This window comes from Aphis gossypii, chromosome 2 (assembly GCF_020184175.1).
Source record: "Aphis gossypii isolate Hap1 chromosome 2, ASM2018417v2, whole genome shotgun sequence".
NCBI lineage: Eukaryota > Metazoa > Arthropoda > Insecta > Hemiptera > Aphididae > Aphis > Aphis gossypii.
In genome coordinates, this window is record NC_065531.1 from 76,507,188 (window position 1) to 76,524,163 (window position 16,976).

Genomic DNA, 16,976 nt, shown 5'->3' on the forward strand with positions numbered 1-16,976 from the left:
TCGCATCAGTATCGTGTTCAAAATGTGCTTGTTATTATTTTTGAAAATCATCTAACTAACTTGGTCAGTACAACCCGTATATGACGACTCTACTAATCGTAATAATGCATTTTTGATTAGAACTTAGCGTAGGTATACACTATATACATACTAATAATTATATACATTTGCACAACTTGCACGATGCCGTTTTTTACTGACTACGGCAATTATCTGCACGGGTCGGCCCCGTTCTCCTCGCAGTATTATAGCCAGCTACTGCCCTATCCCGGGTCGAACACCGGTGTCCGATCTGCACCGCGGGTGCACATGGCCCGCAACTTCAACTCGATCGCTGTCGAACAAACGCTGAGGGCCATACGCAGGAGCCCGGGTGCGGTGGCCGCCCGACACTACGCCCGGCCAGTACACGTCAACACTTCGGAAATCGACGTGACTTCACCCCGGCGACCGCGGCGGACAACCGCTACTACGGAAACCGCAGTGGACGCAAGCGGAGGCGGTGGCAACGACGGTGTCGGTGGTGGCGGCGGCGGCAGTGTCATACACCGTGGCCGGACGGTGGTCCGGTTGCACACGAACAAGAACAAGAGGTCGGAAAAACCGGCGGAGATCCGGCTGGAACTGACGCCAGCCGCCGACGAGACCACCGAGCCGCCGCCGCGCTGTACCGCGGGTTTGACGCTTGCAGAGGAAGGACTGGCGAAGAAGGGCACCATAAAGCGGCACACGTCCGCTGGCGTCAAAGTGCCGGTGAACGACGACCGCCGGCCATCCGTCACCGACGAGATACTGCGCGAGCAGGAGGCGCTGTTCGACACGATGATCATGGAGGAAATGGAAGGGCAAGAGAAAAGGGCACGTCGCAAGAGCTACCCGGTGGATATGGGTTGTGGCGGCGGCGGGGTTGGGGGTGGGAAGCAGCCTCACAGGACCAGGGAAACGCGAAAGAAATCGGTGGCCGCGGCAATGGTGTACGGCGAGCATCACGCGGACAAACCGGCCAAGAATAGAGCGGGTAACTGGAAGTTGAACTACGACGTGATCATCGAGGAGAGCGGGATCGAACCGGTAAGTTTTACGTTCAAGTTGAACAATACGGCGAAAAAAGAGAGTGACGGCCGCAGCGGCGATAACGGTAAGCTCGACGCTAACCATAACGTAGTCATCAGCAAGTCGCATGATAACGACAGTGATATCGGCAAAAAAAACAACAGCAATAAAAAGCATGCAAAAACTGTAATTAATAAAAATCAGAGTAATAACGATAATTCGGAAGGTGGTGCAGTTGGCGAGGAGAAGAAGACGAAAGTGGTGAAAAAGAAAATAATCGTCAAGAAGAAGGTGGTCAAGAAGAAAAAAAAAGAAGAGGAGGAGGAGGAGGACAAAGAGAAGGAGGAGCGATCCGAAAACAGGCAGGACAAGCAGAAGCTGCAGAAAAAAAAGACCCCTTCACCGCAAAAAAAAGGCAGTTCGTCGAACGCTGTTGCGGCGTCCGCGGTGATTACGCCGTTTGTTCGTGCGTCTTTCGGTAAGACGTTCATATCACCGTCGCAAGTGAGCAGCACGAAGAGTAAGTTCGAAAAGCCAAAGCCCAAAGTCAACCTGGAAACGCCGCCGCCTCCACCGCCTCCGCCGACCCCAAAAACGCCACTCGCCGCCGACAACGGATCTTCGTCCGACGACGACGAATCGTCCGGAGAAGATGACACGTCGTCGGCGTCGTCATCGTCGTCTTCGTCGTCGCTGTGCAGTGGCAGCAGTGGCAGCACGTTCTACGACTCGGACGATTACGGTGACAAGAGAATTGCATGCAGTAATTCTTCGTTCGATTCTGGTTTGCCATCCTCGCCCGTACCCGCACCAGATCCTATAGGTAGAAATAAAACAACACTAACACCGCATAATATAATAATAATATTACGAACATACTTTGACTACTACTATTATTACTATTACTAGTATTACTACTACTACTACTACTACTTCTACTCGTACTACTACTCTATTTACTCAGTACCTATCCAGTGTTGTAAAGAACGATTTGAAAATGTATTTAAAATACTAATCGAATAATATTGTTTTCCAATGAATTTCAGTAATAGCGTAATCAAAGAAAAATAAGAAATTCAATTTACTTATTCGTATATTATTATTATTATTTTATTTAGTCATTAATTAGTTAATTAATATTATTTATTTGAAATATTTATCCGTTATTGGATAATATTTCTATGGAATTACGTTTTGTCCTTTTGGCATAATAGAAAGGATAATTTTGTGTTCAATTGAAATTTATGATCATGATTCATGATAAGTACATGGAATTAATGACCTGAAAATAAAAATAAAGTATTTATTAAAATTAATAATTTGTACCAAAAATTAGTATTTTAAATACTTGACAATAAAAGTGTTCAAATACTAAAACACTGCTACTACTACGAGTAATATAATCAACGTATGCATGTTTTTTTTTTTTTTTTGGTTTTTTCCCTCAAATGCGCTTACCTAAACTGCACGTTTTGTAACTCCATATATGTAGATAAAACGAGCTAGCCACCGGGTGAAAAGTCGAAAAGTATAAAATATAATAATATAATATGTTATGTCGAATCGAAAGTCCTTCTATAAAGTTGTACCGCAATAGTATATTATAATATACCTATACTGTGTTATACGATATAATAATACGTAAAACTGTGTTTTAATTTATTTTTTGGATATCGGTTGGTTTATAATATCAGAAAGGGTCGTCTGTGGGGGGTTGTGTGTGTGTGTTATGGACTAGATTGTGATGTCAACTGCCATAGGAAATGCGAGAAGCTCATGCCAAATCTATGCGGCGTCAATCAAAAGTTGGTAGTCGAAGCACTAGCTACGCTTAAACGAGGTAACTCCAACCAGATACCTATGTTAAATCTATATTATAATATCGTATATAATATAATTTTGTCCGCAAAGAGAAAAAGGATACATTTTTCAACGTTTTCTTTATATCTCTGTTGTTGTCCACATCGTCTCAAACTACAGAAGCATGACGTGTACTTTTTATTCACAATTGCAACTTGCAAAAATTGAAATATATATCACCATGCGAGTTAAAATCTATCTAATATATACAGGGCAATTCTTTTAACTCAAAATACTCATTATTTAAAAAATATGAATAGTTTTCTCCTAACCTGGGGACAATGGCTTACGTTCAAAAATCGCCCTGTATACATTTAGATATACTTCTACTTTTTTTTTATCATAATAACATTTTAAAAACTAGAAATAAATGTCCGAAAAAATTTATGTAGTGTTAAATTACTAATGGGTTTTGTTTGTTTGTATGCTTTTTAAAAATAATATGTGTATTATAACTGTTGTTAATTTTTTTTTTATCGCGAGTTTGTTATTTAGTACGATTGCACTCCGTTGTATATTATGTGATTATTACTATTAGTATTCTGAGTCTCAACCCAAACAAAAACAATCATGTTCAAACCAAACATTAAAGTGTGCATTTGTTGACGTATTACTAAACTAGACTACTGGCTTCTAATAATCCGTGAAAATAACTTATTTATACATAATATGTGCATTGGTTCATCGGTCCATGGCGGAAGGATAGTGTCATAAATTGTTCTGAAATCAGCGCCGACGTCGTTTCGGGCGTTGATATTTTTTTTTGGCATTTGTCCTCCTGAGTCTCGTGCTATTCTGTGTTATAAATATAAAAATTGTTTTAGATGTGCACCTTCGTGTTTTGCTCGAATTTCCGTGTTCTTATAAAGTTGCAATTTTCACCTAAAAATAACACGCTTCTTTTAAAAATATTCATCTAATATTATCCGTACCTATCAACTATGTATAGGTATTATTATAACTGAACAAATTAGGTAACGTATAGCCAACAAATTCATATTAATTTTAATGGCATTCAGAATATATATAATATACTTGAAGTACTATAAGATCGTATTTAAGATACAATTTGTAGGTACCTAATGTTTTAGTTTAGTGATTATCATCTTAAATAATATACATATTTAATGATATCATACTACGAGCATATTCATTCTTTCTGTATAATACATTTATTATATAAAAGGATTTGGAATGAAAAGGATCCAAAATGTTAAAAATAAATTAAAAAAAAAAAACTACTAAACATTGTAAGTTGATATGTTCTCAACTGTTTATCTTGGCGGACCACATTAAAACTATTATTATCATATTATTATAGTTAATTTTATAAAAATTAGTGTAACAATTGCACCGTGGATATAGGTGTTATAGTTTTACGTTTAATCTAGCATCTAGGAAGTAAACTCTCGTTCAGCACGATTTATTTTTCGTAACGCATTCTATAAATACATTTAGACTAAATTTCAAAAATATATGTAATTTATTTTGGTTCATCTCTTGCAATTAGTAATTTTATTAACCTTAGTTATATTTCGAGTTTTCTTGAACGGTTCTATGATGTATATTGTTCTATAAATAACAATAATAAATTGCTAAAAACGCCCATTAAATGAACTTTCGTGGACATCTCTAATAAATCGTCGTTTTTTACTTACCATGCTCGAAGTACTTCAAGTATAGGAAATGGTTATGTCGGGGTGGAGTTCAGGCATATTAAAGACTATGTTTCACACACATTTGTAATAGGTACTAAAATATGGTCAATACAATATGATACACGTAACACTTTAATAGTCGCTTTAACCCAATGTTTTTGTACTTTAATACTAAATCGTATTATAATACTGTACTTTATGATATGAAAAATTCTGGCTAACGTTGTGTTGTTGTTTTTTGTTGTGTCACGTGTGGATTTAGACTCGTCGTCGTCATCGGACGCAGCGACAAATTCATATCAAATCGGCGGCGGCGCTGGTAACGTGGAAGGGGCTGAAAGATCGCTCCGTTCCTACAGTTATCGACATCATTCAAGGCCTAAACGGGTAGTGCCGCCGGCCACTAGCATACCGCGGTTCCGAAAGTATGCTGTTGACGACTTTAACTTCTTGAAAGTGCTTGGCAAAGGCAGCTTTGGAAAGGTACGGAGCAACGTAATAAATCATACAGTTTACGATCTCTTTACGGCTATATTTCACTATACATCGTTACTATAATATTGTAGCATGAATTTTCAACAAACACCGGTCGTTTTATTAAAAATAATAAAAATAGAGCGAATCTGATAGTATGTTGTTGATTCATGTCTTTGATGTGAAAGCGCGTGAAAAATATAATAGCTCATCCAGTCTAATCTATTGACTAGTTCCCATCTATATTTAAAATTCCAAAAGGATAATGTCAAGAATCGATATTATTGTAGTATTATGAGAGAGACTTTAAAATCAGGCAGAATCTTATCAAAACAGTTTGAGGCTCTGTCGAAAACAGATATAAAATTTAAAAATCCACAGTTATGTAGCTCTTTCATATTTAAATCTAAACAAACATTTGTATTTGTTCTAATTATACTTGGATAAATATTATACTTATTATAATAACATAGTGCAATTAACTACAAAAATCAATGAAATACTCATACCCAATTTCAAAGATTGGTGTTTTGTTTCAATGCCCCTCTTTGCATTTTGTTTTGAGATAAAATGTTAGTTTTTTTCATAAACGATGCGAAGCTTATTAGCGCATGTTTCTATACATACGACGAACAAACGTTAGACTTTATCAAAATATAACATTTTGAAAGTTGGGGCAGATATTGATGTAGACTTAATAATTATATAGCTCAAGTGTAATAATAATATAAGACTAGTTGTTCTATACTCATATACGATTTACTATTTATTTATTACAAAAAAATAACAAAATTTTAGCTAATATACCTGTATTATAGTTTAATAAGCATGGAAAATATGTATTAACTAATAAATTAATCAGAAATATCATTGACCAATATTTATTTCAATGGACAATAAGATTGAACAATTTGAAATTTTGAGTTTCTAGTTTATATTCATACATGTACCAGGCATTTTGTACTTTTTTCATATGTGTGTATTTAATGTAGTTTACTGTATTTAAAGTAGTTTACATGTATATGTCGATGTAGTAAGAAGTTTTATGACTTTATGTTTGTAGTGATAATTATCATAGATAAACCGCTGTAGGAACACAAAAAGTAAAATAAATAATTAATATGATATACATACATTGAAATCTGCTGCAGATACATATAATATCTGTTATTTAGGTATTACTGGCCGAACTCAAAGGTACCGATTACTATTATGCGGTCAAATGCCTGAAAAAAGACGTAGTGCTCGAGGATGACGATGTCGAATGTACGCTCATCGAACGCAAAGTCCTTGCACTAGGAACAAACCATCCTTACTTGTGTCATTTGTTTTGCACCTTTCAGACCGAGGTAAGTGTATCATATTTTAAATATTACAATAACAATAGTTTAAAAACTATTTAAAAAAAGAAAATGTTCAATTTATAATATGAACAATTTTTAATTGTTTGATGTTTAATAGATGAATTTATTATTATTATTTTTTATTTTATATTTATTATATATGATTCATGTTTATATATATTTTATCATATTTTATAATCTAAGCGGAGCGATGAATGTAGGTACCTATTTAATTTTAATTTGCATTTTTATTTCAAAAAGTTACGTTCACGTTATATTTCTTTTGAAATTGAAATTGTTAAACTTAAAGTTAATAACAGTATCTGTGTAATTTTGCGTCAGATTTTCTGGGATATTAAATTTGAATATCGATTTTCAAATGCTCATTTGAATCATAGGTTTGTATTGCAGACAAATTCAAATAGGCATCATGAAATATCGATCATAAATAATGTTATCAACTTTAAGTTTAATAAATGTGTTCAAAACTTTAAAATTATAAATACCATACAAGAATAGTTCTACTAAACACAAATTTTCAATGATACGCATAGGTTAGACTACTTAGACTGGTCAAGAGAGAAAATAAATAGATAAATAATACTCAAGTGCACTGACGTCTGACACAGTGATATAAGTAAGACGTAAAACGGTATAACAGACATAAAAATCAAAATGGTTGTGGTTTAGTTTTTATGTTTTGAAATTATTATTTAATTATTAAAAAAAGTCGTCGATTAATTTGATTAAATTTCGTAAAACATTGCAATAATATGTGTTCAGAGCACTATAACTAATAATAACTAATAAATTATTACAATATTACTTAAACAACTTGTCTTTAAATAAATTATTTGTTCTACAAATTAACAAAATAATCTAGTTCAGACGATTATATTAAACAATGCCGAACGTCAATCGCACGTCAATTAAATAGAAGAAATGCAGTTTTCTATGGTTTATTTTTTGAAAATTTGCCAATTCTTAACAAAACGAAGATAAATTGTTGTTAATATAGCGTGACCACAACCAAGAAATTATTTTAAAAATTTCGCTTTAAAAACGACGTTTCTCTTTATTAGGTAAATAATTAAGAAAAAACAAATTATAGCATGTATAGATGTATACAGCTTTTACCTATTTATTATATCTAATATGGTTTTTGCATCAATAATCATTATTTATTACTTATTAATTTAAATTTGAATTATACAAATTATACAAGTATATTATACTTCAATATTTATTTAAAACCCATACACAGAAAAAAAAATAATTACAAAATCCAAAATTTTCAGTCTCATTTGTTTTTTGTCATGGAGTATCTGAACGGCGGTGATTTGATGTTTCACATACAACAGTCTGGACGGTTTGACGAAGGTCGATCTCGATTCTATGCATCTGAAATAGTGTCAGGTCTCAAATTCCTGCACAAAAAAGGCATCGTGTACAGGTGAGTAGTCGCAGACATGAGTAGGTACTAAAATAATTTAGTTCAGCGGGGAAAGGGTCTGTACTTAGAGAAGTGTATTAACGTTATAATAGTCTTAGATTATAATATGATCTAAGATAATACTACACTCAAGGCGACAAGGTATCATGTTTTCAGGAGAGATAATAGGTATATTTTTATACGATGTTGTTATATAATGCAACAACCGATCGATATGAAATCAAAAAGTGCATTAAAAATATAGTTTATTTGTTATAAATTACATTAAAAAGATGTTGAGCACATAAAAGAAAAATTACCAATTCAAAACAATATCAATGAAGATAGTGTTTACTTAAATAGGTACTAATTAAGGCTATATTTTAAAATTATGTTCAAAGTCTAGGGGGTTGGTGAAAATACCAGTCAAGGCCGGCTCTCTCCGAGTGTCCACGACCAATTACTTATTACTTTAAAAATGCTTTTTAAACTGTACATTTCATAACGATTGCCTATATCGATCCCCTTAAAAAGTTTTTGTGATTTTATAATCTAGTCATAGTATAATACATTAATACCTACTTTAATCGCAGGGATTTGAAGCTGGACAACATATTGTTAGACTTCAACGGTCACGTGCGTATCGCTGATTTCGGAATGTGCAAACTTCAGATATACTTGGATAAGACAGCGGATACATTTTGCGGTACACCTGATTATATGGCGCCAGAGGTAAGACATTTGCGACAACAGCATTATTTTTTTGTACATATTGCGTCGTGGGCACAACTGCATTCACATTCTCACTGTTGATTTACTATATAGATAATCAAAGGCCAGAAATACAATCAAAGTGTAGACTGGTGGTCCTTTGGCATTCTGCTGTACGAGATGTTGGTTGGCAAATCGCCATTCAGTGGTTGTGACGAGGACGCCCTGTTTTGGTCTATATGCAACGAACAACCTCAGTATCCAAGATACCTGTCGGTCGATTCTAAATCTGTTCTGGTTGCTGTAAGTCATCACGATTAGATTTTAAATGTTCTCAAATTGTTATTTCATTGCGTTACTATTTGGACATAAAGTTACTAGATAAAGATGCTTCTAAACGACTGGGGTCTTTGGAAGCTAACCATTCGGCTGAGGATGTGATCAGACATCCATTTTTCAGTTCAATGGACTGGTCTAAACTGGAGAGACGAGAGTTAGAACCTCCATATTTGCCTAGAGTTGTAAGTATGAATGATAATTATTTTTGACAATTGACAATGTTTTTCTTAAGTGTAATACAATGTTTTTTCTTCTTCTTAGTATCATCCTTTGGACACTCATTATTTTGATAAGCACTTTACAAAAGAGAAACCGAGACTGACACCTGTTGAAAAAACCATACTTCAGTCGATGGATCAGTCTCAATTTGATGGGTTTACTTACACCAATCCAAATGTCACAGATTCATGAGTCATTGAGCACCTCAATGTTTTATATAATTAATATAACTACATCTTATAATTTTTATATTTGATAAATTCTTATTTTTATTCATTTTTTTTTTTTTTGTGTATAACTCAGTCAGTACAAATAAGATTGATAGAAAATGTTTAAAATGTGATACGTAAACATAATAATACTATCACCATTTTTTAATTTGTATTTATTTTTTATTTTTATAACTATTGAGAATCACTGGACGAAGAACTGCTACTATCTGTAGACATAACTTCAACATCTTCCGCAACATCTTTAGAATGATTTCTAGTATCTATGACTCCACTATTAACTCCTATGTGCATATCACCAGTTGAATGCCAAGCAAATTGATTTTGTTGAGAGGCTTGACGATCTAAAAATTAAATGTTGTTTTTTTATTAGTTTAAAACAAATGATTAATATATTTAAATAAAAAATGTCACATTAAAATGCATATCAAATTATGTAGTCTTAAAATAATAAAGAGCTAACTAACAGACTTTTCTATCATCAATTGAGTCAACTATAGTCTATAATATTGTACATATATAAATAACTTTAAGAATGTAAATATTATTTTTAAATAATTATATTTTAAACATAATATTATTTATTTTAGTAAAACATTGAATTTTTTAGAAAGGAAATCATTTTATTTTATTTGCGATTTAAGGATTAATACATAAATTATAAGCACAACATTAGGTAAATTTAAATTTAAGTTATAAAATCCTCTTTAAAGTCCTTTATGTCTGTAATATTATAAGACAATAATTTGCATATATACAAATATACATAAGTGTATTATGATTTCTTAAATCTAATAACAGTTTTTCTGTTTCTGAATCAAATAGTATTAGTTTTAAAGTTATTAAATTGTATTTTGATACAAATGAACTGTAAATAAACAAATAGACATTTATTATTAAATTTTAAAACCTAATAAATATATAAATATTACCATCAGTAAATAAGGCCACAAGTTATAAAAACAATATTTTTATGGATAAAAATATTCAACAATTAATATAAATTTACTGAAAAATCACTGTTTATGATTAATTATGGCTTTATTGAATTAGTAGTGAAAATTAACTTGTTTAATATTCAGAAAATAATTAACTTGGACCAACATAATATTTTTTATTTATTTAAACTTTATTTCATACCTAATTATATGATGCATTATAATTTTCAATAAAAGTTAATATCTATTCCGTATTAACTATAATCCTGTGGTGGAATGAATATATTTAAATATTAATGGTGATTATAAAAAAATTATTAATTGAAAAGACTTTGTTACATTAATTAGATAAGACATACATAAGTGTATGAAACTTAACATTTAATATCTTGATAGGCAATAGATGCCTATTATATTGTTATTTAAAATTTAGTATTTTTCTTATGTTTACTATAAAATATAATCTTCATAGTAGTAAGTTTTAGATTGTTCAATATATTATTGTAGATTAAAATATATACTATTTAGATAGGCAATTTTTGTAAAGTTTATATTCTTTTTTTTTTAAATTCACAGTGACATAATATTAGTTACAATTGATATATTAGCAGTGTTTATTGATAGTATATCTAATGTATAATAAATAATAAAAAGTAGTGAAAAGTGCTGTTGGAAATTGTAAATAAACCAAGTTGTCAATAATGGGTATGTTAAACTCACTAATAACACAACTGTATGAATTTTTATGAGAATATACATAAATTTAATTTTAAATATTGAATTAAATTATGCTTGAATTTTTTAAAAGTATAGAATACACAATATTATCATAAAACAAAATAATTATAGACCACCTATTGGTAGATGGTCTAAATTGAAAATAAATTCTTCAAAATCTAGTTCAATTAACAGGCTATAAAATTAAAAGTGAAACATTTCAGAAATGGTGTGTGTCATATTTCTTTGATCTTGCCTATTGTGTAGTGATGGGATTTGCACATCATAATCGACGGGAAAATACATTATCACTTTACAGATAGAAAGTACATAGTTTAAGTATCTATTTTAATTAATAAATACAAAAAAAAAGAAACAATAAATGGATAATAAATCTTAAGTTAAATTGTATATACATTAGATAATTCTAACCACAATGGGTTTATTTTGTTATAGATATGACATTTGGACGATTATAATAATTATTACAATTTATGAGTATAAAAGTAATAAGAATATTTAATCATTAGCAAAATTATTCAAAAAATTACTATCAATATACCTATTTGATTATTTGATCGCACCATATCAGCCAGACCTTGGGGTTGCATTATATGACCATTAAGTGGTAGATCACTTAACCTGCCCAAATAGCCCATTCGCATTTCAATATCTGAAATATAGGTAAAACATCCAAGTAAAATAAAATATATTACAAATTTTAAAATGTATTTGAGTATTACCAGTAGGATAAGGTCTACGTGCATCACCCGGTTGCCATGTAAGTGGTGCACATACTGCATTTGAAGCACTTATTCGGTGGGCATATTTGATGAGATCTTCTGAGGACACAGGATGTTTACTTGCTTTATTGATTGATTGTAATTTTTGTTTTGCTTGAAATAACGCTGTTGCCTAAAAAATAAATCAATGTTACTGTTTTAAGTTAAGATAAAAAAGTTGTAGAACAATTACCAATATATTTTCTGCTTCTTTGAAATGTTTTTGCATTTGTGTGATATGTTGATCTTGTGTTTCTATTTCTTCCTTAATAGCATCTACTTTTTTTTCTACTTCTGCTTGGTGTTCTGCAACTTTTAATGTAGCCTTTATTTCATTATCCGTGGCTACGAGTTGTTCTGTAAGGAGTAACTGATGTTGAACATTAATCTTTTGTTGTCGTCCAGCACTCAAATTTTCAATCAATTCTCTACACAATTTTAAACAAAAGATTATCATTATTTTAGTTTTAAATTAAAGAGAATATTATTTACAAAATAATATAATAAATTAAACTGTAATCATAGTAATAACCAATAGGGGGTATTGACTTCTTAGTGCATATGTTGTGTATAACTTAAAGAATTTAGTTAATATTTAGTTATGTATATTTTTAATTACTTGAGTAAACTTGGTAATACAATTCATCAAAAGTTTTTCAAAGTTCATTAGATCATTTTGTGATTAACTAATTAAGGTAGATTTTTTTTCGAGAATTATTTCAATAATGATTTAAAAGAAAATATAGTATTGACGATTTTAATTTGAATTTAGAATAGCAGAGAACAAAAAAAACCTGTGTATAATGTGTTAATGGAATATTTTATCATTTAAATCATCTGAGATACAAGAGTAAATTTAACATTACCTGCTTAACAGTTCGAAGTCGTCGAGCAAACCAAGTAATTTATCCCGGGTACTAGTGTTGGCCGACATCTTTCAAAAATTAAGATTATGTAGGTGCCTCCTAATTGATGTAATTTAACATAACCGTGCAAAAATCTAAAATTCTGAAATGGTGAAATCAAAATAAACTACAAAGCCTCTCCAATCTCTAGTTACCGCAATTTTCAGTAATGTCGAAATTGTTTATTGTTTTGGTTATTGTATATTATTGATAAAAGAATTTCTGGTTACTGTATAATCACGGTTGTAAATATACGGTTACGGTGATCAGCTGATTGAGCGTCATTTCTCCATAACCATTGTCGTTGTTAAATATTGTTATGGTTTTTACCAGGTATATATCAGGTTATGTATAAAAGAGTTATTGGGTTTCGAGAATTCGATTGTTTTTTCAGAGTGTTACCTATATTTTGGTGTTTTGTTATTATTATATTATTATTGTGAAGTATTATCTGACATCTGTTAACACTTCACAATAATAATAAAAAAGGGAATAGTACAACATTATTTAATATAAATATATGTAGAAGGATAAACCAATAATATTAGGCGTATACTCTTACTGTTTTTGTTTCACCATTGTCAGTCTTCAGTCTGTCTCAGTTGACTTATCACTGTTGCGTATTACAGTGGCAGATTTCAATTCACGTCCACGAGCGACAGCCGACGAGTCCTCGACATCGATTAAAAACATTTATTAAAGTTAAAATACTGTGCCACTGCGTCGGTGAGAAAATTTATTGCTACCGCTGTCCACAAATTTAGCTGTTGTTTTCGGCCAGTTTTTAGTCACGAACAACCGTCCAAGTAAGTAGATACCTATTAAATACCTCTAATTGTGTTTACTTGGTTGATTTTGTTAGTCAAGTCTGGAAGTCGGTACCCAGACCAGTAGACCATATACATTAAATTTATGATCCTATGATATGGGAAAATAATACTCTAAGATCAAAATTATAGGGGTGTTCAGCTCAGATTTAAATTTCAAACCAACAAATTAGTGGTTAATTTAGGTATTCTTCCACACACCACCCTGTAACACAATTGTTTTACGAACTGCAAGTTTTAATTTGTTGTTTCCATTGATATATTTTACATCGTTGGTTACATATAGGTATTTTGATGCTTATAGTGTAATATAAATTTAATATAATATGGTTTTATTTTATTCATTGTTAACAAAGTTCTCAAAATAAAAATGTAATTTGTTGTGTTGATATGTCTAAAATATTATGGGTATCAATCTTGAGATTTTTTTTATGCTTTTATAATGATCTCATTAAAAAGATATGACATCTAAAATATTTATGTGTGAAAATATATGCTTAATAAATTATAATGATTAAGCGTGGTGTTTGTTTGACCGTATTGTAACTATTGATGGGTTAACAGAATTATGTAAACCAGTATTACTGTATCAAAATTTGTTATCCTATACATTTTAATACGCCTACTAATAATTAATATTTTTAAAATCATTATCACATACGTATTGTATTGTATTGTATTGAGCGTGTAAACAATTAAAGAATTTGATTACTAGGGACCTTGGCATATTTTGAAAACATTTTTTTTGAGCATTTCTTAATTTACAAATACTATTAATAAGAATATTAAATTAAAAATTTTTAATGATTTAACAACTGCTTTATTTAGATTTATTAAACACATTTATTTTTTTTGTAATAGTGTTTTGTGTATTTATTTTTTAATTTTTAATTGTATATAATGTTATTTAATTAATTTATTTACAGAATGGACACAGACAAAATTGATATTCAGTCCGAATTATTAAAAACTCCTTATGTCCGTTTGGAGCGTTGCACCTTGGAAGAAATTAATGGCTATAAGTGAGTACCATTTGAATAATATTTGTTATTTCATTAATTGTATTAACTTTTTATTTTACAAATATTCAGTATAATATGTTAATAATTCAAAATAGAATAAATAATTTTTGATAAATAAATATATAGTTCATAGCATATAGGTACTTCTAGAATATTTGAAAATATTTTGAATACCTGTAGGTATCTAAAAAATATCATTATGTGCTATTACTTGTTAGTTTATTGTTGATCTCTATCTGTCTTAACTGAGCATTATATTGAAATAGTCAGATTATTGTTAATGTCTTAGATGAACTAGTAATAAAATATGCATTAACATTTTGAGTTGTATACAGTAATTTTTAAAGTAAGTTTCATTATAAATTATTTTAGTAATCAAGTTAATAAATATTATAAATATCACACATTATATATTATTTATTAATTAAAATATACAATAATAATAATATTACAGTTCAAAACACACCAAATAACTTAATCACATTAATATAACTTCATTTTCATTAGTTATATAATTAAATTTTTTTTAACTATAGTTACTCCTTTTAGAGCATTTATAATGAAATATTTTATTTTATTGGTAATATTTTAAATATAGTAAATGTATATTAAAAACTTCTTTAAAAGTGTAAAAATGATTAATTTTTGTTTATATTTTTTATTAATATAGATACATACCAGAAAGAAATGCTTATTATTTGATTGAACCTGAATCAGAGGAAATTAATGAAGAAAAAGTAGAAGATAATAATGAGCTATCACTGAACTTTAAGTCTGTATATAATGATTTTGAAAAATTATACAGTTCCTATGTGTTGCTTGAACGATTATCTCCAAGTGATATCCAACATTTATTGTAAGAAAATATATTTATAAAGAATTATAATTAGAAATAAAATGACTAAACAAGTTGTGTTATGGTCTAGGCTAACTTGTAGGGAACATTGAATTATTGTATAGTCACATTTGTTTCTATACTCAGTTAAGTCTAATTAATTTGACTTAAAAGTTTAAGATTTTACTAATATGATTATAGCTATTAGTAGAAATAACCTTTTTTTTTTAATACAATTTTTTTTACATAAACTACATTTATTAGTTATAAGCTAGTAATAATATTGTGTACAACATTATTCCATGTTTGATTATTAAATAATATTATAATATTAAAGTTATTTTCATTCAGATTCCAGGACGAATGGCAAGCTTAAATATTAAAATTGTTTTAATTTACTAACTACTTAAAAGTTGAAATGCTTGAAAATTATATGGTACTGTAGTACTAATGTCAATGTGTTCTTTGAATTTCTACTCAGTACTTCTTTGATAATCTCTACTGCTTTTATTAATTTATTATTATTTTTATTGTTCTTGATTGAAATACATATTTACACTACAAATAAAGATTATTTTGCTATTAAACTTTGTACAACAAATAAATAAACTGTTAAGAGTAAAACAAAAATGATAACAAAATGTACTTGTTTCATTTAAATATAGAAATTAAAAATGATGAAAATATACAATAATAAAATATAAATAATACACATTATAAATTATGTTTTATAAAATTGGTACTATTTAAATTAATTTAAGGACCACATAATGCTTTTTATGGCATATGTACCTAAACCTAAATATTAAATACGATACATGTATTATTATTTACTTAAACTATCTTTAAATTATTTTTGCACAGTTTACCTAATACTTTCCCAGTATTGAGTATTAATCGTTTTTCCATTTTGTGACTGAATACTGTTCATATTGTATTTATAATGTTAGTAATTAAACTCTAATAGCTAATTATAGTTAATAAATATTTTCTTAAATTGAATAACACAATTAGTGTTAACTGTTTAATATATATTGTTATAAATTTACTTTGATTGAAATAATTGACAGGTTAAAAAATGAAATTACTGACCTAAATTTTTTTTTTAGGAATAAAAAGGATTAACTACATATGCATCCAATGGGATTTGAGAACGATGATAACTTTGTAAGTTCACTTTATTATTTTAGAATGGTTAATAAAGTTACATTATAAATTATTGTTATCAATTTTCCCAATTATCATTATTATTATTTAACTTAACTAATTGTTAAAAATAATTAAAAATAGTGGTAAAAATAAATCTAATTATTAATAATTTTAGTTAATATTTATAGATAATTGTAATGAATATTTATTGTGATATTATTTTATGTTTTGAGAGGAGTGAGATAAATAGATTTTACATATGAATATTTAACTGTTTATTTATTTTTTAAATCTAAGCAAAACAATGCATGTTTTGATTTTACAATGAAGTATGTATTTTGTCTGTTTAGTCAGTAAAGGTCTTTTTTTATTAGGATTTTTATAATGAGTGCTTTTTCAAATGATTTTTTTGAAGTGCTTTTTGATTTAAAATTGGATTTAGTTTGTGCTTTTAAAATTCCCAGTACTTATTTTTAAAATCA

At 29.6% G+C, this 16,976-nt stretch overlaps 2 protein-coding genes across 4 annotated transcripts; one reads left to right on the forward strand and one right to left on the reverse strand.

Moving 5' to 3' along the window:
* The first annotated feature begins 56 nt into the window (after positions 1-56).
* On the forward strand, positions 57-9,467 carry LOC114124706 (serine/threonine-protein kinase N2). 2 transcript variants are annotated; one of them, XM_027988049.2, is made up of 8 exons: positions 57-1,876; positions 4,834-5,054; positions 6,221-6,394; positions 7,687-7,841; positions 8,414-8,552; positions 8,646-8,834; positions 8,906-9,052; positions 9,132-9,467. In XM_027988049.2, exons 1-8 carry the CDS (start codon positions 184-186, stop codon positions 9,279-9,281), a joined length of 2,868 nt encoding a protein of 955 aa, XP_027843850.2. In that variant the 5' UTR covers positions 57-183; the 3' UTR covers positions 9,282-9,467. The 2 variants fall into 2 exon arrangements, with proteins under 2 accessions (XP_027843850.2, XP_027843851.2); XM_027988050.2 differs by having other exon boundaries at positions 57-1,795.
* LOC114124707 (mediator of RNA polymerase II transcription subunit 4) lies at positions 7,614-12,856 on the reverse strand. Of its 2 annotated transcripts, none has more exons than XM_027988053.2 (6): positions 12,623-12,856; positions 11,950-12,184; positions 11,718-11,889; positions 11,537-11,647; positions 8,403-9,663; positions 7,614-7,815 (listed from the first exon to the last, which is right to left on the reverse strand). In XM_027988053.2, exons 1-5 carry the CDS (start codon positions 12,688-12,690, stop codon positions 9,494-9,496), a joined length of 756 nt encoding a protein of 251 aa, XP_027843854.1. In that variant the 5' UTR covers positions 12,691-12,856; the 3' UTR covers positions 7,614-7,815; positions 8,403-9,493. The 2 variants fall into 2 exon arrangements, with proteins under 2 accessions (XP_027843854.1, XP_050058288.1); XM_050202331.1 differs by having other exon boundaries at positions 8,399-9,663.
* Positions 12,857-16,976: the final 4,120 nt, after the last annotated feature.

Bases quoted from the DNA above. Each gene is read 5' to 3' on its own strand.
- LOC114124706 (XM_027988049.2), top strand. From the start codon at position 184: ATGCCGTTTTTTACTGACTACGGCAATTATCTGCACGGGTCGGCCCCG. The intron at 1,877-4,833 runs GTAGAAATAAAA...GTGTGGATTTAG, and splicing joins ACCCGCACCAGATCCTATAG to ACTCGTCGTCGTCATCGGAC. The intron at 5,055-6,220 runs GTACGGAGCAAC...TCTGTTATTTAG, and splicing joins GCAAAGGCAGCTTTGGAAAG to GTATTACTGGCCGAACTCAA.
- LOC114124707 (XM_027988053.2), bottom strand. From the start codon at position 12,690: ATGTCGGCCAACACTAGTACCCGGGATAAATTACTTGGTTTGCTCGAC. The intron at 11,648-11,717 runs GTAATACTCAAA...CCTATATTTCAG, and splicing joins ACGTAGACCTTATCCTACTG to ATATTGAAATGCGAATGGGC. The intron at 9,664-11,536 runs GTATATTGATAG...TTTAATTTTTAG, and splicing joins GCGATCAAATAATCAAATAG to ATCGTCAAGCCTCTCAACAA.